The sequence below is a fragment of the Hesperophylax consimilis genome, chromosome 5 (genome assembly GCF_061612785.1).
Source record: "Hesperophylax consimilis isolate HC1 chromosome 5, BYU_Hcon_1.0, whole genome shotgun sequence".
Taxonomy (NCBI): Eukaryota; Metazoa; Arthropoda; class Insecta; order Trichoptera; family Limnephilidae; genus Hesperophylax; species Hesperophylax consimilis.
In genome coordinates, this window is record NC_142840.1 from 36422321 (window position 1) to 36446053 (window position 23733).

At 32.7% G+C, this 23733-nt stretch overlaps 1 protein-coding gene across 1 annotated transcript; it reads left to right on the top strand.

The window, feature by feature from the left end:
* Nucleotides 1–195: 195 nt before the first annotated feature.
* On the top strand, nt 196–23687 carry LOC149423866 (mitochondrial ornithine transporter 1). The gene is made up of 7 exons (XM_089632160.1): nt 196–337; nt 639–745; nt 9220–9464; nt 11470–11613; nt 16949–17081; nt 20739–20936; nt 23424–23687. Exons 2-7 carry the CDS (start codon nt 673–675, stop codon nt 23546–23548), a joined length of 918 nt encoding a protein of 305 aa, XP_089488286.1. The 5' UTR covers nt 196–337; nt 639–672; the 3' UTR covers nt 23549–23687.
* The last annotated feature ends 46 nt before the right edge of the window (nt 23688–23733 follow it).

Consider the following 23733-nt stretch of genomic DNA (forward strand, 5'->3'; position numbering starts at 1 on the left):
TTTTTTTTCATGTTTTCCATTTTATGAATTTTTGTAAAATTGTTTTATGATTTTTCCTAAAAACACGTAAGTAGGCTCCAAAATGTCGGAAAAAGGACATCATAATAGCGATTTATAAAAACGCAGCCCTAGCTTTGATTTTGACATTTGTGTTTATAAAACTGTCTTTATCTTTTATTCTTTTGCCATAGAAACAAAACGTAATTTTCTGACTGCACGTGCCTTCTGCTCCCGGCGGTGTTTTGAAAATAAATTGTTTAAATTCGTCGAAATATTCACGTATTAACTAATCAAAAGTTTTGTTTATCGCAGTAAAATATCACAACATAATTTTTAGGTATTATTTAAGTTATATAAAATATATTTGCAATCTAAATTAATTTTACATCACTGTTTTTTTGTTGTTTTTGTTTTGATTACTGATTATGGTGCAATAAGGACTAACCAAAAATTACAAATCATATTCTTATGATTTTTTCTAAATAACCAAACTTTCTGTTTATTTCAATACGTCTTAAGTTTTATTCGTTGCATTATTTACAATAAATTGGTTTAATACAATTTTAGATTTGTAAAGACCTTCATGTATTTTTTCTCTGATATTTTAATAACGCAACTTTGCGTCAAATTTTCAACAGATATATTTAAAAACACCTCGAACAATAAATTATAATGGCTCACGGTGGCGGAGAGGGAAAGCAAAGCTTCAAGAGTGGTTTCATTGACTTCACCGCAGGTTCTCTGGGTATGAAAATGTTTTACTTTACTATAATTACACATTTACATCAATAAACTTCATTGTATATAACACGGTAAATATTTGCCTAACTGCCACACTTTTAAAAGACACAGGTTATGGAATTTCGTTTCAACTTATTTATATGAGAAACAGCTATTTATGTCGGGAGAGATGGTAAAAGATGCATTGAAATTCGATTTTTATTCAATCAATGTTTAAAATTTCCCTTACAAAACAATCTTATGTCACCATTTTGAATTTTTTTAGTATTGGGTGACATTTGCGAAAGGTTTCGTTTTTATCTAAATTATTTCCATTTGAATTATTTGTCTAAAGATTAAAATCCGCTTTTAATACGTTAAAGTACGGTATTTTGCCTTCATATAAGTTGTGTCGTGATCAAGTTTAAAAAAAAAAAACCCAATTTTAATTATTTTTACAAAATTTTACACATGAAATATTGTTCTATGGTATGACGATAGAGCTGTTTTGTTTATTCACTTTGTGACACAAAGTGGAATGCTTGTACCGGCTAGTATCAAAATCAAGGTCTATCCATCAACTTGTCAAGTCTTATCTCAAATGGACTGTCCGTTTTTGCACAGAGCCAAGTGTTTATTTTTCAGGTATTTTGGGGCTTTAGAACAGAGGGGACTGAATAATTCAAAATGTGGCACGCTTGTGATTTGTACAGGGTCAGTAGTTGTGTATTAAAGTATCCCTGGGCAGAAAACCCAACTTCTGAGGGGCTAACTTAACTGATTTCGATGGAGCCTCCATGCCTGAGTCGATCACTTAAAGTTACACCGACTATATCAATGGAAGGCATGTTGGGAAGTTTTCCTCCGATGATCCTTCATCGGAGGATTAGGCTAGATTGTCATTTTGTTCCCTTTTAGTTTTAGTTTAGACATGATTGCCGATTGGGTCTTTCAAACATTAAATTCCAAAAAGTTATTCTTACCCTAATAAGAAATCCACTTAACTCCTCATGTCTCTGGCATATTCTGTCAGAAGGTCGGAGTATTTCTACTTTGCAATCGAATCCAAATAAATGGAATATTTCTGAATGTATCTGAAAATTGTTTTTTAAAGGTGATGAAATATGCTTTCAAATTTTATAATTAGAAATTAACATATATTTTTTTAAATATTAAAATATTTTTTTTTATTACTAAAATTAGTGATAACGAAAAATATATCAACACATACTTATTTTATTAGACAAATGTATAACAAACGTTAACGTCACCTGACTTTTTTCATTTCATATAAAAATAATTAATACAAAATTCACAAAGTTCCAAAGTTTGCTGTTGGAATCTTTGGTTTCATAAAGCTGCACATTTTAATCCTTCTGTGATTAACTGCTAGATTTGAATATAAAGTGTGGTGTTTTCTCTTTCTAACACCGTTTAGATCATATTTCTTTAGATTGTGTTATTTCATCACTGGTCGTCATTTTCCTTTACAAAATGTGACCCTTATCTGCATAATATTTTTCATGCAATTTGTTTAGAGACATTGTATTGTTTCCAAGATTTTTGTGCTACACTTTTTTCTCTGTTTTTTGTAGGTACTTACATTAATTTCTTTCTGATTCTATATTCATTTTTTGTTTTGTTTTTTTTTTTTTTTTTTAATTTCTATAAATATCCTATGTCTATGATTAATCCCTCAGGCTTATTTGTTCAGTTTTGTGAAAAAAACAGCTATTATCATAGAAATCGTTGTATCTCTGTCATGGTGAGAAAATGAACTAAACGGTGTTAGAAAGAAAAAAACACCACTCTTTATATTCAAATCCAGAAGTTCAGCACAGAAGAATTAAAATGTTCACCTCTATGAAACCAAAGGTTCCGTTTGGTTGCAAAGGTTGAGAGCCATTTTAAAACTTTTTGATGTTTGGTTTCTAAATTTTAACATTTATACCATGTTTCAAAAGCTGTTTTTAGTTTTCGGATAAGTTCAAAAATATTCCATTTATTTGGATTTTTTGTAAAGCGGTAGTAATACACACAAATTCTCAAACTTTCTGACAGCGTCTTTAAGAACGAGCAATATGCCAGAGAACAGGGTTAAATAATATGTACCAATCCTAAATTAAAAAAAATATACATTGTTTTAAGTTCCCGTCGACAAACTGCTTTCTAGACAAAGAATAAAGAATATCATATGATGTGCGTGCCTTATGTGTTTCGTGATTCAAATATTTGCCTAATTGGCTAAAATTAAATTAAAGTACAAAACTGTAGTATCCTGTAGATTCACCTTAAAAGGGACTTGGGTTCAGGATTGATTATAAATACGTAAGGCTGGTTGAATATTTACAGAGATCGTTTATTGCTTGTTAACTGTGAGACTACAGAATACCGAATGGCAATACAGACTACCGCCGAAGTGCTCCCCGCACCTCGCGGCCCGTAGGTAGGTACCGAGTACCACATTCTCCCCCACTTAAGAGGAGAACTCCTACCAGGTTTACATCTTACCTGAGCCTGTTTACAACATATTTATAGAGTTATCATATGTAGCAAAATTATAATAATAGTAATACATTATCTATAGGTTGTTAGACATTAGTTTTTTCTATGCCGCAGCCTTCCAGTCCAAGGAGACTGCCACGGTGGTTCCTGAAACAGAGGAGAAGACCCATTAGCCCCTTTCCGAAAATAATGGGAAAGGTCTAGGTCTGATACTCTCATATCAGAGCCTAGATCGTCACTATACACTTTTTCACGCTCTTTAGGATTCCACCTTACACTCATTGGTGTCAGTTGATCCTCATGTCTTTTCCAGATTTGCCCTGTGTCTTTTATGTAAATTAAGTAGGTATTAAATCCAATTCTTTTTTTAATGATACCTACCACCCAACCTTTTTTTCCTCTAAAATCCTTAGTCATCACCTTTTTCCCCACCACAAATATATTCATATTTCTTTTCTTAGATTTATAACTCTTTTTCTGATTTTCTCTACTAACTAATATTTTACTCTTTACTTTATCCGACATACACCTCTCCCTCCTCCTTTCCGCAATCACTGGAGAAATGAAATCAAACACGGACCTTAATCGTCGTCCTAACATAGCCACCGCTGGTTCTACACCAGTCGTGATATTTGGGGTATTCCTATAATCAATTAGGAATTTGGTTAACCTATCATCGACGTCTCTCGGTAACCCCCCATTATGTAAAATCTTTTTTAAAAAATTTTTACACGTTTTAACTCCGTTTTCAGCTAACCCATTACTCTGCGGATGATTCACAGGAGAAGTGATGTGCTGGATTTTTCTATCTTTACAAAAACGCTTAAATTCTTCTGAACAGAAAACAGACCCGTTATCCGATACAATAGTTTCTACAGTACCAAATTGAGCAAAGATCCTCTTTAATTCCCTTAAAGTATTATCCGTATTAGCTTGTTTTAAATTAATGCATTCTATCCACTTGGTACTTGCATCTACTATAATTAAAAAATTTGTATTAGCCATCGGACCAAAAAAATCAATATGTATCCTTGTCCACGGCTTTTCCTCAATTGGCCAATGTTGTAAAGGAGTTTTTGGTGGATTCGCCTGATTTTCCAAACACTCTTTACATGATCTAACTAAATTTTCTATATCTTTGCCCATTTTTGGCCACCAGAAATAACCTCTTGCTAACCCTTTAGTTTTAGCTATACCTAAATGTGAACGATGTAACATATTTAACAAATCCCCTCTCATAGTATTTGGAATGATGGCTTTATGTCCCCAAAAAATACAATCTTCTACTAAAGACAACTCATCTCTAATTTTCCAAAAAGCCCATAACTCACTATCTTTTGGAATTTTCCTTGGCCAACCCTGCCTTAAATATAGTTTTACCAATGATAATACGTCATCTTTAATAGTGGTTTCCTTTAAATTATCAACATTTAATGGAACCTGAGAGTTATCACTAACATAAAATAACAACTCTTTTTCAATATCCTGAAAATTAATGGAACTCAGCTTCTCAATATATAAATCCTCCGATTTATTTGTCTCTTCTATTGGTAATCTTGATAAAAAATCTGAAAATTTTTTTTCTGATGCTACATATTCAATTTCATAGTTAAACCCCGCCAAAATTAAACTGTAACGTTGCAATCTATTAGCACTCAATACAGGAATGCCCTTCTTTTCTGACAAAATTCGTACTAACGCTTGATTGTCGCATTCTAATTTGAATTTCCTACCGTATAAATATACAAAGAATTTTTTTAATGCAAACACTATCGCTGTTGCTTCTAAATCTAAAATACTATATTTACTCTCTGTGTCTGTCAATTTCCTTGATGCAAACGCTATAGGTCTACTACTACCATTTGAATAAGTATGTAAAATTGTCGCACCCAATCCCTCTAAGGATGCATCCGTTACTAATTTTACTGGTAAACGTGGATCAAAATGTACTAACACGCAATCAGAAGAAATTTCTTTTTTAAGTTCTAAAACTGCATTTTCACAGTCCTTTGACCAAATCCACTCCGAATCTTTTTTTAATAATTTATATAGAGGTCCTAACAAACTAGATATATTCGGAATAAAATTTCTATAATAGTTAACTAAACCTAAGAAACTTCTTAACTGATTAATATTACATGGGCTACTAGACTCCATTATTGCTTTAACTTTACTTTCTAATGGTCTAAAACCTTCCTTCGAAATAAAGTACCCCAAGTATTCAATACTTGTTTTGAAAAATTCACACTTTTCTTCATTTACCGTGAGACCACAAAGTTTCAATCTATTCAAAACTGCTAATAAATTTTTATTATGTTCCGCAACTGATTTGCCCGTAATCAAAATATCATCGTAAAATATAATTGTTCCGTTTAAACCTTGCAATGAATTAAACATAACCCGCATAAATATACCTGGTGCTGCATTCAAACCATACACCAGTCGAGTATATCTATATAAACCTATATGTGTAGCTATTGTAGTTATATCTCTACTACCTTCACTTAACTGTAATTGTGAATATGCCATTTTTAAATCTAATTTAGAAAACATTACCGCTCCACTGATTTGTGTCAATAAATCCGTAATTACGGGTACTGGAAATTTATTTACAACCAAACCTGGATTAACTGTTAATTTATAATCTCCACAGATCCTAACTGATCCATCTTTTTTAATTATTGGAACAATGGGAGATGCATATCTACTCGTTTCTACTGATTGTAATATTCCCTCTGAAACTAGTCTATTAATTTCATGTTCGACTTTATCTTTAATAGCTAAAGGTATTTGCCTTGCATTGCACATTTTTGACTGAAATCCCTCTATTAATTCCAGCTCAACGCTATATTTATTAAATTTCCCTAATTTATTCGTTAATACGTCTCCAAATTGTGTTTTCAACTTATCGACATCTAAATTGCTTTCTTCATTAGCACCAAAATTATTTACTACCGTGCAATTATTCAAAAAACTAATGCTAATCCCAAATAATTCCATAAAATCCCTACCTAAAATTAAATCCGATCCATTTTCAATAACCACAAATTCAAAATTTTGTTGATTATTATTACATGTAACCAATAAATTTATTTTACCGCTCGCTTTTAGCGGCTTGTTATCGTAACTCGCTAAGTGTAAATTAAATTGTATTAAATTAACATGATTAAAATATAATTTATAGATACGTTCGGGTATGGCACTAATTCCCGCTCCTGAATCTATCATTGCCTCGAATGAAATATCGTTTATTTTCAATTTAATTATATACGGTTCAATCCTCTTATTAATACTTGATACAAAAATCTTTTTTTTAATGCAAGAAATATTTCTACAAAATTTAGCAATGTGACCTTTTTGACCGCATTCAAAACACTTCGAAAATTTATTATTCACAACCTTGCACTCTGATTTAAAGTGCCCGAATTTATTACAATTAAAACACTTTTTCTGTTCCGAATCTAGATGCTTCAATTTCGGTTTAAAATTATTACTATCGCGCGATGAACTTCTACTATGCCTCGAATTTAAATAAACACTTCGATGTTTCGATGCTGATGGATTATTTTTCGGACTTTTTGAACGTGAACGTGAACTAGCTACTTGATAACACACTTTTTCATCTTTAAAATTTGCTTCAGAAGCCTCTAAACACGCTGCGATTGAAATTAATTTCTCAAACGAATTTTTTTCGCCCTCAATGAATAACCGTTCTCTAATTTTAGGGTTTCTTACTTTACAAATGAATAAATCTTTTAAATTATCTTCAAATCTAGTACCGAATTTACAATTTATGGATAAACTTTTTAACCGTGCCGCAAATTCTTTTACACTTTCTCCTGATTCATTAACTACATTATAAAATTTTGATCTTTCTTCAAACAACGAAGTAACATTTTCACAATAATTACCCAAAAATTCACACAAAATTTCTACTGTGACATCATTTATTTTTTTAGGAGTAACCAACTCAATCAATAATTTAAAAGTTTCCTCCTCCAAAGCGTTCAAGAATATAGCTCGTTTCTTTTCGGCAGAAATTTTCTCATCATATAATATGAAGTAATTCTCCAATCTTGCTTTGAACACCCCGAAACAATCTGACTTGTGACTGAATGTCTCTAATGGTTTGATTTGAGCCATGATTTTACAACAAAATTACAACAAAATTACAACAATATTATTAAAAAAAAAAATTATCAACACAAAACTTAAACTATGGACTTAACTTAAGGCTAATGATGTTGAAGCTCTGGTTCTGGTCATCTACTCCCTCCTGTTGCAGATCTTCCTTCTTAACCTCTGGTTCTGGTCATCTACTCCCTCCTGTTGCAGATCTTCCTTCTTAACCTCGGCTGTACTCCAAGAATAGCTCTCGACCGATAGTTCCCAAGGATCCGCTCTCAGCTGCTCCTTGCTCCAATACAGCTCCCAGCTGTGCTGCTGTTGTTCAGCCCCCGGCTTCTTATGGTTTGAAATATATATATATACAGCTCCCCGCTGAATATTTATCCTCTTCACGATAACTCCGCTCCCGCGTGATTATCTGGAACTATTTTTTTTTTTTTTGATTCTGGTTTCGTAATTCAGCTCCCCGCTGAATTATTTTCAATCTTATCTTACAAAGATTCAACGATCCTGTTCTATTAATGTAGCGAGACTCCCCGTCCGTCACATTTAAAAAAGCACCGCCATTACGTGAATACTCTCCGAATTTCTTGAATTTTAACAACACGTTTGCCGCGTAAATTCTTTTAAACTTCGCCACTGTTTTGATAATGACTTAGTTTCCTCGTCGCCACTGTAGTATCCTGTAGATTCACCTTAAAAGGGACTTGGGTTCAGGATTGATTATAAATACGTAAGGCTGGTTGAATATTTACAGAGATCGTTTATTGCTTGTTAACTGTGAGACTACAGAATACCGAATGGCAATACAGACTACCGCCGAAGTGCTCCCCGCACCTCGCGGCCCGTAGGTAGGTACCGAGTACCACAGTTTACGAAATTCAAATGGGTTGGGATCTACGATGCTAGGCAAGTGCTATTGGGCGAGTGCTATTGGGCTATACGGAACATTTGTTTCTATTCAAATTTGTATAGGAAGCACTTCTTTATTCTATGTATCTATGTAGCAGTTTAACGGAAATTTAATTTAATTATGTAACATAGAAAAATAAAAGGTATGTATAAAAAAAGTCTAATAACATCCAGCTTTGAAGATAGTCCTCCCTCAATTATTATTGTATCCAGTTTTGCTGCACACTCTTCCATCTAGAGTCATCATTTTTCTCATGTCATCAGGCTACGAAGGGCAAATTTATTTTGTGGTAACTTTTTTTCATACCATTGAATTTATGAAATGCTTATTGTTGTTGTCTCTCTTTTCAATGTCACATATTTATTTTTTCATTTTCGGGAAATCGACAGTTTACATTTAATCAGTTTGTACATGAGTATTATATAGTAAAATAAAACCAATTATGGATTTCCTCCTTGTGATTTTACCTCTACTGAGACAGCATAATATGGAATAAGTAAATTAAATTAAAATTTGTGAGAAAGGAATATGAATTAAACAATTATATAAAACAAAAGATTATATAAAATGAAAAATTTACCAAACAATACATTTATAGCCATGGAGAGAGGTTGTAGATATAAATCAAATCATAATAGAGATATAAACAATAGAGAAATAAACATTATTCACAAACCACCAGAGAAATATTCTTTTATGGACATCTTCTATTTGGTAAGTTCGCAACTGAAAATATCAACCTTGGATAATACGCTATTGTAATTATTGCATAATCTGTTCAGGCAAGAATTCTGCTTATATTATTTGATTCATGAAGTGCCACTAAAACACATACATTGTGTCAAATCGTGCCCTGTGATGAGATAGATTGCGTAAATCACTTTAAAGGTTGAAAAGCGGCTGCTCCAAATAATAAAGTTTTTTTTTCCTTATTTTTATTTGTTATCTTCCAGGTGGCATAGCCTTGGTCTATGTAGGCCAACCTCTGGACACCGTGAAGGTGAAGATGCAGACCTTCCCGCACATGTACACGGGGATGTACAGCTGCATCAAGAGCACTCTCCGCAGTGACGGCTTCGTAAGGGGGCTGTACGCTGGCACGACGCCGGCCATTGCCGCAAACGTGGCGGAAAACTCTGTCCTCTTCGCCGCGTATGGAGTTTGCCAGAAGGTGGTCATGGGCGTGACTGGTACGCAGGTATTTAAATGAATTGGCTAAAGCGTGAACATATTTAAAAGATAAAGATGACTAAACCTCTTGTGTACCGCCGTCGCCGGTAGGCACAGTTAAAAAAATCATGTCTAAGTTGTTCTGGGGAAACTCCTTATGGTAGATTATATGCAATTTTTATAAATACATATATAACACATTATCTGGTAAGACAGTACAATTTACTAGGTATAATATTGCGAAAAAACAAATAAGCTATTACAAAAATACAAACACCGGGCTGGCGGCAAAAATTTTGCGTCGGCACACCATGAGTACAAACAGGATTTGTCATATATTGTAGAGTGAAAAAAAATGTGTTGTAGAAGGATAGAAGGAAGTTGGTATGTAGATATGCGGACATAGAAACATTAAAAAAATAAGATAGTGAGGTGCATGGCGTAGATTTAGTGCTTTACGAGAAGTAAGTCAACATATAATAATAATACTGCTGTGCTAAGTAAAAACACAGCATCTTCCCTAATAATAATAATAATTGGATAATTTGTAGAGCGCCGTTTTTGTGAAAAATCACCTCAAGGGGGCTGTACAATTTATTTCCTAGGATCTACATTTGTTATTTAGAAAAGATACCAAAACATACTTACCTGGCAAGTCACTTCCGACAAACACACTTATATTAAAAAGTTTATGCTTATAAAAGATAAAACTGCGACATGAGACATTTAAGGAGGACACTGTGTTTTTACTTAAGTACCAATATATATATATACAGGATTTTTATTACAAATATATATACAGAGGATGCTCGGAGGTATAGTCCACAAACTTCGGAAAGTGATTCTACATGATGGTAGAAGTAAAAAATTAAATTTTTTTTTTCGAAATTCCGCCTTTTTTTCATACAAGAATATTTTTCCAAAGAACAATATTATTTTCTCCGTAGAAAAAAATCAACTTTTGTATCTTAAAACGTTGAAATTCAAAAATGATTTTTATTCTATATCAAATACAAAGTGTTTGCTGCAAGTGAAAATTTGATAAATTATTTGTTCAATTTACCAATGCATTAGAATTCAATATTTTTATATAGCACGATTTTAATTGAAATTCATGCCAGCTGGTTAGTGAATCATTCATTCATTGAAAGTTTGATAAATAGTATTAACAATAATAACAATAAACTTGTTTTTGATTTGTAACTGTTTTCTTGTGAATTTCATTATCTATAATTATAACTTACTACATACATATTTTATTTATAATCCTGATGTTACTTTTATTACTGTACTTTGTTGTGCACTAGTGCAGACCCGTGAAAAATCACAGGATGGTCTGAATTCTTGAAAGTCAGTTTCAATTTAGAAAAGAGCAATTAGAATAATTTTCTGTTAAAAATATTGTACACTGTGTTCCCAATCACACCGTGAAACTATGTAAAAAAATTTATAACTTAGTAAAAAAAACTTTATTGGGATTTTTTTCTTAGATTATCATGAATAACCACCCTGCAAAGTTTCGCAGTATGAGCACGGAACACGGTGTATAATATGTAGGCACTTTATCGCTTGGCAGAATTCTTCACTCAATTGGTTCCAATTTTGAAAATTACACTTAAATTCAAAGCAAATTTGAGTTAATTGAACCAGTGTTACGCAGGACACACATACAACCGAAATTAATATTTTTGATTAGATTATGTGTTAATTTGTTTTTAACCCATTTCCATGTCATTCACTACCGTTTTCAAAACTAACTTAAAATTATTCAAGTACAGAAATAATAAATTGTTAGGTGGGTGTCGAAACTGGTAGCTAATTATATAAAATAAGAAACGATGTGTTCATTGTCAAATATAACTCTTCAACGACAAAATGTTTACAAATTGTTACATAGTTAATGCAGAAGAGATACAAGAGACATTGATTCTTAGATAACAGGATTGAGTTTCATAACAACATTAGATATCGGCCAATTTTATGATTTTGTTTGACCTATGGTAAATATAATAAATATCTTCTTCTTTTTCCAGCGTGTGAATGATCTGTCCACCTTGGAGAATGCAACGGCTGGATTCCTGGCCGCTTTCTTCAGTTCCTTCACGCTGTGCCCCACCGAACTGGTCAAGTGCCAGCTGCAGGCCATGAGGGAGGTCTCCGTCGGCAATGGACAAACCGTAAGTCAACAGAGGCTAAGTAAATTAACCTTGTGAAAGTATTTATTGACCTACGAATACTGAAGTAAATAAGACAGATACATAGATGGACAAGCAACAAACAATAATGAAATGTATTTTATATCACAGATCAATCCTGCCTTGAAACTTCTCATTTAGCCTTGTAGTAACATAATTTATTTCTACAACAAAGCATTTGTTTTGGTGATCTTTCAAAATACCTCTAAACTATATAGATACATTTTCCTATCAGTTTTTCACTGTTTACATAATGATAGCCTATCTTTTTCAAATAATGTTTTCTAAAAGGAGCTGGTTAATAAATCTCTGAGAAATATTTTATAGTAAACAATGTTATACAACGCACACACCTCCCTACGTAATTTGAAAACAAAACATTCAAAATAGATTATCGTCATCACGTCCCAAGGTGGGATTTGGCTTCCTCCACAAATCAATCAGTTCTAGTCCATGGTCATTCGTATCCTGTCCTCGGACCTTCCCAACCTGTTTCAGACCATCTCTCTTCTTCCTCTTGCTTGCTTAAACTGGTGCACTCACATGATCAGCCCATTTCTGTCTTTGACACATGCAGAATCTTACTATAGTTTCATTCACAATTAGATCTTGAGTTCTTCGTTCATTTTAATTCTGTAGGACCCATTGTCTGGCGTAGATCCAAATTTTTTTTGCTGTTTTTTTTTCTTTCAAAGGCAGCTAATTTGGTTATTATAAAAATACAAAATGTACTAATGAAAAAAAAAAAACTTTTTACCTTGAAAAACATATTTTTATCAATGAATTCAATAAAAGTAAATTATTTTGGGTTAATACATAATATGTATAATATTGTTGTTATTTGTATTGTTGTTGGCTGCGGGTAATTTCTTCAATTAATAATGATCATTAGTTGATACTAATTTGATTTTATTTAACTTACACACTAAAATTATTTATTTTCTCGCCATCTTTGATTTCTGTCATTAAATATAAATTAAGATCTGTTGTAATAATGTGTTTAATTATCGATAAACTTTTGATTATACAATCAATATGTCGTAATCAATACTTTTCTCACGCTGTATTTGAGTGTGAGAACTATGTATATTATTATGGTTCTTAATGTCTTTTTAATTTTCAATCTATTTCATAACATTTTTTTCTTTTTAATTAGTTTTATAATTTATACTGGCTGTACACCGCCACACATTGCTGTAGCTCAGTCTGTCTGTGCTGATAGAGAAACAATAACGAGTTTTGCTTTTATGTCCATCAGACGGCACTGTTTTTCAAAAAGTGCATGTTTTTACGTGTTACAGGTGACAACTATACAATATATGTATATAAAAACACGCATATTCAAATGTAAAGTTGTGTCAAAATTTCAAAGCAATTGGTGATGAACTTTCGGAGATTTAAGATTTTGAACAAACGAACATTTAAATTTTTATTTGTATAGATAATATGTATGTAATAGTTTTAGTGCTTCAAACAATTAATTTTCTGTTTGTTAGTTAAGTTTTTATTTTATAAACTACCTGACATGTACCCGATGTTGTTGGGGGTTATCCTATGAGATAGACATATGCCATTGCGGACAAAAGTCCGTTTAATATATACAATTCCGTAGGTAACCGGATAACTCATCACAATGATAATTCATCACATCTTTAAAAAGTTATATAAAGTCATGGAAAGTGATGAAACAAAAACTTTATTCTGGGTTATGTAGGTTAGGTTAAAAAAAAATATATATTTTCATTGTTCCTAATGACTTTATATCACCTTTTAAAAGTGTGTTGAATTGTCACTGTGTTGAGTTATCATGGAACCAATTCCGTAGTACATGTATGGTGTATCCACAGACATAGGAATTAATAGACGAGAAGATAATGGCGAGGGGTAAAATCAACTGTTGAAGAACGAAGGGCGTAAGGCTGACTGTGATTCGTCAATAAATCAATCTGACAGTAAATAGGCATCTCGCATTATAATATCACCATTTACTTCTTAAAAGTAAAATCTGCTTTTGAATGAATAGACATTTTTACATGGGAGCGCAAATTACTCGCCACGTTATGAACAAATTTGCGAAGTCCAAATTCGGCAAAAAAATTCGGTTCTATTTTCAGAGTCGAATATTTCGTTTAAGTATTTAGTTAAGACACTTTTATAAAAGTTCATAATTTACTTCCCAGCAACCAACCAGCTTTGTGTTTCGCGTCCAGACGTTTCTCGATGTGATAGTATATGTTTCTAAAACTGATCTATATTATACGATGTGAATATGCTTAAAATAAAGTAAAATAATGCTTATATATGGAATGTAATACGACAATTGGGTTTATTCTCTTTTTCACATCTATTTTTACAAGTTTTCATAGTACAAGTCAACATTTTGCCGTGTTATTTCGTAAAATGAACCGATGATGCCTCGACCATAGTTCGCACAAGAATGATGACGTCACGTTTTCAAATTTCACTTGAGGCCATACGCGAGCCCAGCCGGCTCCAATGGAACCGGTATGGGGAGTGGGGATAATACGCTTTTAATCACTTAGGGCAGGTCTACTAATATTCATATGTCTATGGGTGTATCTCATAAAGTTTAGCCAGCGTTAGCAATGTAAGTGCTAGAAAATACTTTTTTTTATGACAGGATTACAAAACATTTTAAATAAAAATAATGTGCATGTATTATATATTTAACCGTTTGAGTGCCAAAAAATTCATACATTTGCTTTTAAAATGCCACCAAAAAAACATTATTTTTTATGAAACTATATATTTTTTTAAAACCCCATAAATTCTTTGAATTTTCAAGGATTTCGATAAATCAAAATATGATATTGGTTTAGAATCACGCGGAGGAGGATCCTGAAGTCCAGGCGTTTCGAAAAAATGAGAATTTTCTGTAGAAAAATTGGTTCCGGGAGGTACATTTGAAAATAAGTAATTTCCGGTGTTACTCTCCATTTCTTGGTCACGATCCGAAGAATTACTGGAAATTCGCATCCTGCGGTTGGGAAACACAGGTATGACATCACTCTCATCAGAGCTACTCTTACTCGAACTTGAATTAGAGGAGTGGAAATCGTCGCTCCCGCTGTCAGACATTTCAGAGGACGCCCTCGACGTTATATTTTTTCAATTAACTAAAATAAAAAAATAATAAATGAATCTGAAATTTAAACGGTTTACTACGATCTTACAACTATTAAGATAATATTAGAATAATATTTACCAACGCCGCAGCACCACAACCCGACGTACGCGCAAATCAGAACACGACTGACGCAATCGACGGAAATCGACGATCGGCAATCTTCGTTAAAACACGAATCGACGAAAGTCGACGATTGGCAATCAAACGATTAAACCTTCCGGAAGAAAATTCTCTAAATGATAGTGAAAACCCTAACAAAATCCGTTGCTTAGTTTAGAAGAAATAAGTTGTAATCATCTAATTAAAATACTATTTAAATTAGATGTCAATAACTAAAATTTGTAATAACTAAATTTTATGGTATGTGCTTTATTTTTGAAAACTTCCTTTTATATGAACCATAAGAATTTAGCCTCCCAATCTTTTATGATGATTTCTTACGAACATTACGCTTTGCCTTTGATAAATGTGTGTATTTCTCCCTTGATCCTAAAATAAGAGAAGCCAATAAAATGCAGGAACGATAAACACTATTGGTTGGAGTGTTTCACTGTTTGTAATTATAAATATGCTGGTCCCAGGGCAATTATCATGTATTTGAGTGATGGCAGGCTCTGATAACAAAACACCAGTGACGCAAGGGGGATTTCATTATTCACAAGACAACATGTTATCTACAAACGCTCCATTCATTTTCCTGAAAATACTAATTTATTTTAAAAATTCTACACTTTATCTGCTACGTAATATTATTCAATAAAATAAAAATATAGTTAAGTCAATGTCCGTACTCTTAAATAGTAATAGAAATGTTATCATAAAGGTCAGATATATTTTTTTCTTAATAATGCTCACATGTATTTTCGATATTATATACTGTAATTTTACATATTTATCAATTGCATTATATAAAATATATTTAGATAATTTAAAGACTGCAAATTTATCAAATTTTAGTCCAAGTTACCAACTGGTAATTGTGGCCGTGAACAAATCAAAGAGATTTATTTATTTATTTATTATTAATTTTTATTTATTATTAATTTCAACGCCCTGGTGGGCTTTTACATAACAAGTTTTTTTACATAACAAGCTTTTACATAACAAAACATACAGAAACATTTTTAAATGGAAAAAGATAGACTATAAAAATAAATATAAAAGTTAACATAATATGAAAGGTAAGTAGGTGAATAGATAAGTTAAGGTAGAGTTAATTCATTGCAATAAAAAAGAGATAAACTAGTAGGTATGTTAACAATTACAAAATTGCATGTGAATGGCTAAATGTGATACATGACAAAATTTATTTATTTGTTTGTTCTCGCCTTGACGGCTTTTACATGAAAGGTAAAGCATACAGGAGCATTATAACAAGTATATAGCATCATAAGAAATATAACATAGTAAATAGAATAATAAGCTGAGCATGAAAGACGTAAGTAGGCACAACACAGGTAGGCATTAGTATACGATAAGTAAATTGTATATTGTATAAAGGAGTTCAACCAGCAAATACTTATTTGGGCTCAGGCTACAGTGCATTCAGCAATTATAGTTGTCACAATAATACACAAAACATAATTACAAACATACTCGAAGCATACCGGTTGGCAGTGGTGTAAAACATTTTCTAGCGATTTATAAAAGTAGGTAATATTCTTGTTATTTAAAATATATAATTTGTTTTTTTTTTTTTTTTTGCAATTATAAATGTACGTAAGTTTGTTATTATTATGACAAAAATAAAAGGTACACAACAATTACATACAAAAAGAAGTAGGTATTATGAAAATAGTTACAGAGTATTAAGTTTGTTATTGTTAACAATCAACAGGATTTTTGCTTAATATCTGCATACATATACGCTTTTTAAAGGAAGCGATGTTTTTATTAAAAAATATATCAATTTAAATTTCATATACAAATATATCATTTGTATGTGAAATTTCCCTGTTTATTTTCGGATCAACTATATTTGTGTAAGATAAATTTATTTAAGTAGCCTTAAGCACTATGCCCCCCCCCAAGTCAGTTCATAAAGTCTATTTTAATTTTGTTATCATATTTCGTTATCCGAGTTCTGGACCTTTTGATGTGATAGGTGCACAGCTGTACGGCAAAAAATTATCCGTTTAGCTTACCCATAATCTTTTATTTATATTCCAGGTGCGTATAGGTCCCATCCAGTTGACGCAGCAGATCTTGAGGGAGCGAGGGGTGAGGGGAATGTTCAAAGGTCTCACTTCTACATTCATGAGGGAGATGCCTGGATACTTCTTCTTCTTTGGAGGATATGAAGGTACTTAATACATTTACCTTGCTGCCAACCATCTGGAGCGAATGAGACGGCATCCCCAATTGGGGTATATTATGAGGCTGGAGGAAGTGGGGAAGGGAAAAGCCGTTGGGTAAGAGGAAGGTGGGGGAAGTACCTGGCTATTTAGATCTGGTCACCAAACACGACTAAAGCCATTTCAAGCAATCTTTCAATTCTGAATGGTGGTCTTTCACCAGGGTGATACCGAGAGTATCTTCTACTCTGCAACGTGTAGCAAATACACTTATTATTTTGAATGGATTCATTGTGAAACAAAACATATTAATTAAATAAATTTACTGGCCCACGCCGGGATTTGAACCCGCGACCTCCAGATTCATAGTTGAGGAGAGCCTTACCCCTCGACCACAGAGGTCGTCAAAAATGTGCAATGTAAAGAGTTTAATACATATTCTAACGCTGAGTTCACACCTTATCCATTCTACGCTCTATTTCACAGACCGAAAGTTTAAGTTGATTAAACTTTCGATTTCTATCGCATAGAAAACCTGTTCTCACTGATCTATTTCATAGGTTCTATGAAATAAATAATAGAACAGTTGATAGATAACATTGCCATCAACATATTTTTATTTGTATGCCTAGATCTTTCACACCGTTGACTCTTCAGTGTCACCCAAATCATGACCTAATTCTGTTATCTTACCAAGTTCACTTTTCAACATTTTAAGATAACATAATTTTAGGCTAATCGATACTATGGAATCTAGTCAGAAGCTTTACTATTTAAGAAGTCTTGGACATAGGACAAAAACGAAACATTTCAATCCTATTTATAAGCTATAAGATGCAAAATAAGAGAAAGGGGATAAAAAATTTACTAGAGATTCATAAAAAGTTACACTTAAAAGCTTGAAGTCGGCGAATCGTACTTGACTCAATTTGGAACCTTAAATGTTTCTAGCATGTTAAAATATATTTTATTCACTTGGCAAGTAAGTAATACATATATCTTTATATTATTCTAGCTTGTCATTTCGTCATTTGCAAATATGTTTATTTTATCTGTGAAAAAGTGCATTGCAATAATGGAAATTTCATCGAACTTGCAACAGACTTCTTGCGTTTGTTTGTCGTCTATCTTAAATCTTCAAAAGTTCTTTACAGATTGCTTTAAAATTTTGACACAAAGTTGCATTCTATTTTTTTTTTTGTATTAGGCAATTCACCCTAAAAAGAGTGCTATGTTGCATTCTATTTTATATATCTATATTACATAGATGTCACCTGTGACAGGTAAAAACATGCTTTTTGTCAATTGTGACAGAAAAAACTTTGGCTTTTTTGAAAAACAGTGCCATCTGTTAGACAAACATTATTTTTTTTTAATAACAGTGCAATCTGTTGGACGTAAAAGCAACACGCACTATTGTTTTTCTATCTGCACAGACCGACTGAGCCACCGCAACGCGGGGTACAGCTAGTATTGCTATATTTATTTAGATTCATTGTGAAGGACACTTATTTAGCTTTATGAAAATATTATAAAATAATAATAATAATAATAATACTAGTATTAAAAATGATATTAGGATTAAATTTCAAACTAAGATCAGGAAAATTTTAAAATGCAATCTATCTGCTAAAAATTTAGTAAAAGCAATAAATACTTGGGCAATACCTCTATTAACGTACTCATTTGGCATAATTAAATGGTCTAATACAGATTTAGATAACTTAGAAAGATTAATTAGAACTACGCTAACAAAGTTTGATTGCCATCATCCAAATTCAGCTATAGAACGAGTTAATTTACCTAGAAATTTAGGAGGTAGAGGTATAGTCAAAATAACTTCTTTAAAACATAATCAGGTAGAAATGCTAAGAACTTTTTTCCATAGGAAAGCTCATAGCTCAGAAATGCACAAAATAATTTGCAAGGCAGATAGAAATATTACACCTTTAAATTTATACGATGAGAATGCCAACATTTTTATAAATCCCAACCAGGAATTATTAGATTCCTGGTCAAATAAAATTTTACACGTAAAACACTTCAATTATCTCAACCAAACATATGTTGACAAATTTTCGTCAAACAAATGGTTGAGTATTGGAGAGTTGAGCGCAGAAATAGAAGGATTTATGCTTGCCATTCAGGATAGAGTCATTAATACTAAAAATTATAGAAAGCATATAATCAAAGATACAAATCAAATTGATGATTTGTGTAGAAAATGTTTGGCTTTTCCGGAAACTATAGAACATAATATTATATCTGGATGTTCTATATTAGCACCGTCCGAGTATACATTTAGGCACAATCAAGTTTTAAAAATAATTCACCAAAATTTGGTAATTAAACATAACTTGATTGACTGCCGTAATATAGTACCATACTATGAATACGAACCAAATTCATTTTTAGAAAACGAATTTTATAAAATATATTATGATAAAACTATACTAACAGACCGAACGATTAGTCATAATAGACCCGATATAGTTTTACATGACAAAATTAAAAAAAAAACTTATATCATTGATGTCGCTATTCCAAATTCCTGTAACATTCAAAAATCTGTTAATGAAAAAATTAGAAAATACACAGATTTAGGAAACGAAATAAAAAGAATTTGGCATTCTCAGACTATAAAAATATTACCATTCGTTATTTCGGCTACTGGCATTATACCTAGCTCTCTCATTAAAAATTTGGGCGTATTAGATCTATCAAAAAATTTATATATAAAGATGCAAAAGTCGGTCATTTTGAATACATGTAGGATAACGAAAGATTTTTTAAATATTTATGTTGAGGGATCAGTAGGATTTATAGGCCCTGTTAGAAGTACTACCGAGCCGAACCCTCTGATATGAAAATATCTGGAGTTGGTGAATTTTTTTTTTTCCCATTTGATCTCTGGTGAGTTGACGTGTTGTTGTTCTTGTATTTATTTTACTTATATAATGCACTTGCATAGTGTTGATTGACTAGCTGATCATTTGTGGAAAAGTGAGTGGAAGGGTTTAGTTTTTCCTATGGGGAAGATTTAACCCGGACAACAAAATCGGAAGCATAAAAAAATAATTGGATAATTTGTAAAGCGCCGTTTTTGTGAAAAATCACCTCAAGGGCGCTGTACAATTTATTTCCTAGGATCTACATTTGTTATTTAGAAAAGTATCCACCATAAAAATATCTTTGGATTTCTATATTTAACTTTTTAATATAAAATCAGGGAGAAAAAATCACTTTGAACATAAGTAGCTATTCTATGGAAACTACTTATAATAATATTTGGCTAATATATATAGCGCCATTTTTGTGAAAAATTACCTCAAGGGCGCTGCAATAAACATAAAATTTTAATAAATAGATAAAAACATTGTCTGGTAAGACTCTGGTAGTACAATTTACAAAAACATAATAATAATAACATAGCATTTATATAGCGCAGTTTTGTGTTGTTTCACTTCTAGTGCGCTTAATGTTGCATAATCACAAAAAGACTGTCAGCTGGTACACGAGGCGAGGGGGTCTGTACTTTTGGGAGCTTGGCATCCCAGTGGTTAAAAGCTATTGTGGAAGTGCAAAATGCTCCTTTCCAAAAAAAATTTTCAGTAAAATGATCAAAAATTTACATAAAATATATTCATATAATTTTAATATTACAGGGGCAAGATCATTGCTAGCAAAACCCGGTCAAAACAAGGATGATATCGGTTTAGTCCGAACCATGATAGCCGGTGCAGCTGGTGGTCTGATTCTCTGGACCGTCATATTCCCCGCTGACGTGGTGAAGTCCAGGATCCAAGTTGCCAATCTCAACGACTCATTCACAGCCATCACCCTGAAGATCTGCAGGACTGAAGGTAAACAAACTAAATAAAAACTTTTTGATGAGAGTAAATACACCCTTTTGTTGATTTAACCCTTAGCACTCGAGTGCCGCTACAAGGGTGGCATGCATGGTTTGCCGTATTACTCGAGTGCCGCTATGGCGATGGAAAATAAAGTCTTATTTCTCAATATTTTTAAAATATTGGTTTTTTTACTTCTCAATATAATTTAACCAGATTCATATTTTTTTTAATTTTTTTTTATAGTGAATACCTCACAAGAGTCCCAACTGCTCCCGTCTGGAGCCAGTGAGACTATGGCATCCCCAATTGGGGGATGTTGTGAGGCTGAAGGTAAGTGGGGAAGGGAAAGAGGAAGGTGGGGAAGTACCTGGCTATTCAGATCTAGTCACTAAACACGGCTAAAGCCATTTGGAGCAACATTTCAATTCTGAATGGTGGTCTTACACCAGGGCGATACTGGTAGTATCTTCCACTCTGGAACGTGCCGCAAATATACTATATATTATGTACTATACAGGGTGTCCGGAAACTCGTAGTACAAGCGGGAAACTGGTGAATCTACATCACATTTGGAGTCGATTTTGTAGTATATATTTTTTTTTATTTGAGCTTTCGTTATCGAGTAAATCGAGTTTGAAGTTGATTTTTTTTTTTTTAATTTTTTTTTTTTTTAATCAAATTCTTATAAATTATTACTGAAGATCAAAGTACCCAACTAATTAAAACTATTTGAAAGTAAAACAAATGAAGAAACTCGGATTTGAAGCATTATTTTGAAATCACCCTTCATTTAACCCGGTGTAATCATAAAATATTTCTGCTCTGCAGGGTTAAAACATCTGTTATTCAACCCTAAACACCAGAAAAAACTTTAACCCTAAAATAGCCGAAAAATATTTTTTTTTGGTTTTTTTTTTTTTTTTTTGAAAATGCTCAAATCAAAAAACTTTATGTTTTTTTGGGTTCCCCATGTGGTGTAGATTCTCCAGTTTCCCGCTTGTACTACGAGTTTCCGGACACCGTGTATATTATTTTAATTAATTAATTGTGAAATAACACAAATTAATTAAATCAAATAAAATTTATTTGCGCACGCCGGGTTCGAACCCGCGACCTTCGGAATGGCAGTCCAATGCGTTACCACTGGACTATGCCGGCCGTCAATTACTATATTACTACAATTAACCTTTCGAACGCGTTAATTTGCTCCATTTTATCTATACCCGTACGCGGTACATATTTTCAAATACCTATGCACGCAATTAAATGTCAAATTATAGCATTATGGCATGATTTATTGGACTATATAGACAGAACAGATTATTCTCCACAATATGAAAACAAATCCCCGTGTGTCAACACTCTTAGATGTTTATAAAAACAAAAACATAAAATTTCATACAAAGACGTACCTTTTGAATGTGGTCCCGCCATTCACTCGGCGTGTGTACTTAGGTGATAGACACAAGTGGGACACCATGATCACTTATCATTTTTAGTTATGAAAAGTTGTGAATGACATACTAGTACTAATGCCATCCGTTGACAAAAATGTAAACTAAAGGACTAAAAGGCGCGAAGAGGCGCACTTGATTATCGATCTTTTTTTATGAAATACAATTTTATTTATGAGAAATTCTTGTAGATGTCAGCATCGTTATAGTTCTACGAATGTCCAAGTGAGCAAGAAATACATTTATGACGAAAGAGCGCTGGAATATTGGCCGTCAAAGTTTCCGTATCAACTGTTGATACAGCCGCGTGTGAGTATAGACTTTTTGCCGTAACAACAGTTGATACAGCCGCGTGCAAAGATTTAAATATCAATAAGTTACGGAATTCTATTTTACCAAAACAAATTAAAAAAAAAAAATTAATACATATTTGTATTTTTATGTATTTAATTATATTTCAATTTAAATGATTTATTTTCTTAAAAAATGCTTTGAGTTAAAAAAGGGTTAAAAAAAAAATTTCCAAATACTTATGATCTTCACTAGACAGGTGACTGCTCTTAACCAGAGCTTTGAATTATGTATCAATAAATGGAAATACAACTCCAATTTAGGAGGCTTGTATGGGTACCGCCACCCCGGGAACCATTTATTGGATAACCAACACCCTTGCCATAGGTCACCCCAAATGGTTAGTTGCGTTTAGTGACTTAGCAGGAGTGCCCGGGTTCATAGGGAGAGGTTGTCTAGGTCTTGGCAGTACTACGTAGCGGGCCGGATCGGGAGAGACTGGTTGAGGGAGACCTTTTACGTCTCCAGCCGGACTCTCTCGACCCATCGCCTTGCACCGCAGTGGGAGGGATGGATCCATACGTCCATCACTCCTGGGCACATTGACCCAAGATTCCTCCACCCCTCCACTTTTTTTGCTATTATCCCCAATATTATTTACAAATTTCAACAATATCTCCAAACCTTAATCATGACAAAACAATCACTACATACTGTTATTTTATTAATTCAATTTTATTTTAAATTCTAGGTCCTCTGGCCTTGTACAACGGTCTGAAGCCAACTCTAGTTCGAACCATCCCCGCCACTGCAGTATTATTTGTAGTCTACGAATACTCAAAAAAATTGATGAAGGGGATGTTTGGAGACGATTGATGCAAGAAAATGTACAAGAATTGTTGCATTTAACCACATTGTAAAGTACTTCCTAACATATTGTTAAATAGTTTTATTTGTAGTGTTACCAAATAATGTATATTTATGACTAAGGATTATTTTATTTACAGGTATGTTGTTGGGTTTTTTTTACATATTATTTAATAATAAAAATATTTTTATAC

Coding starts and splice junctions, on each gene's coding strand:
- LOC149423866 (XM_089632160.1), top strand. CDS start 673: ATGGCTCACGGTGGCGGAGAGGGAAAGCAAAGCTTCAAGAGTGGTTTC. Junction 746..9,219: donor CTTCACCGCAGGTTCTCTGG/GTATGAAAATGT, acceptor GTTATCTTCCAG/GTGGCATAGCCTTGGTCTAT. Junction 17,082..20,738: donor CTTCTTTGGAGGATATGAAG/GTACTTAATACA, acceptor TTAATATTACAG/GGGCAAGATCATTGCTAGCA.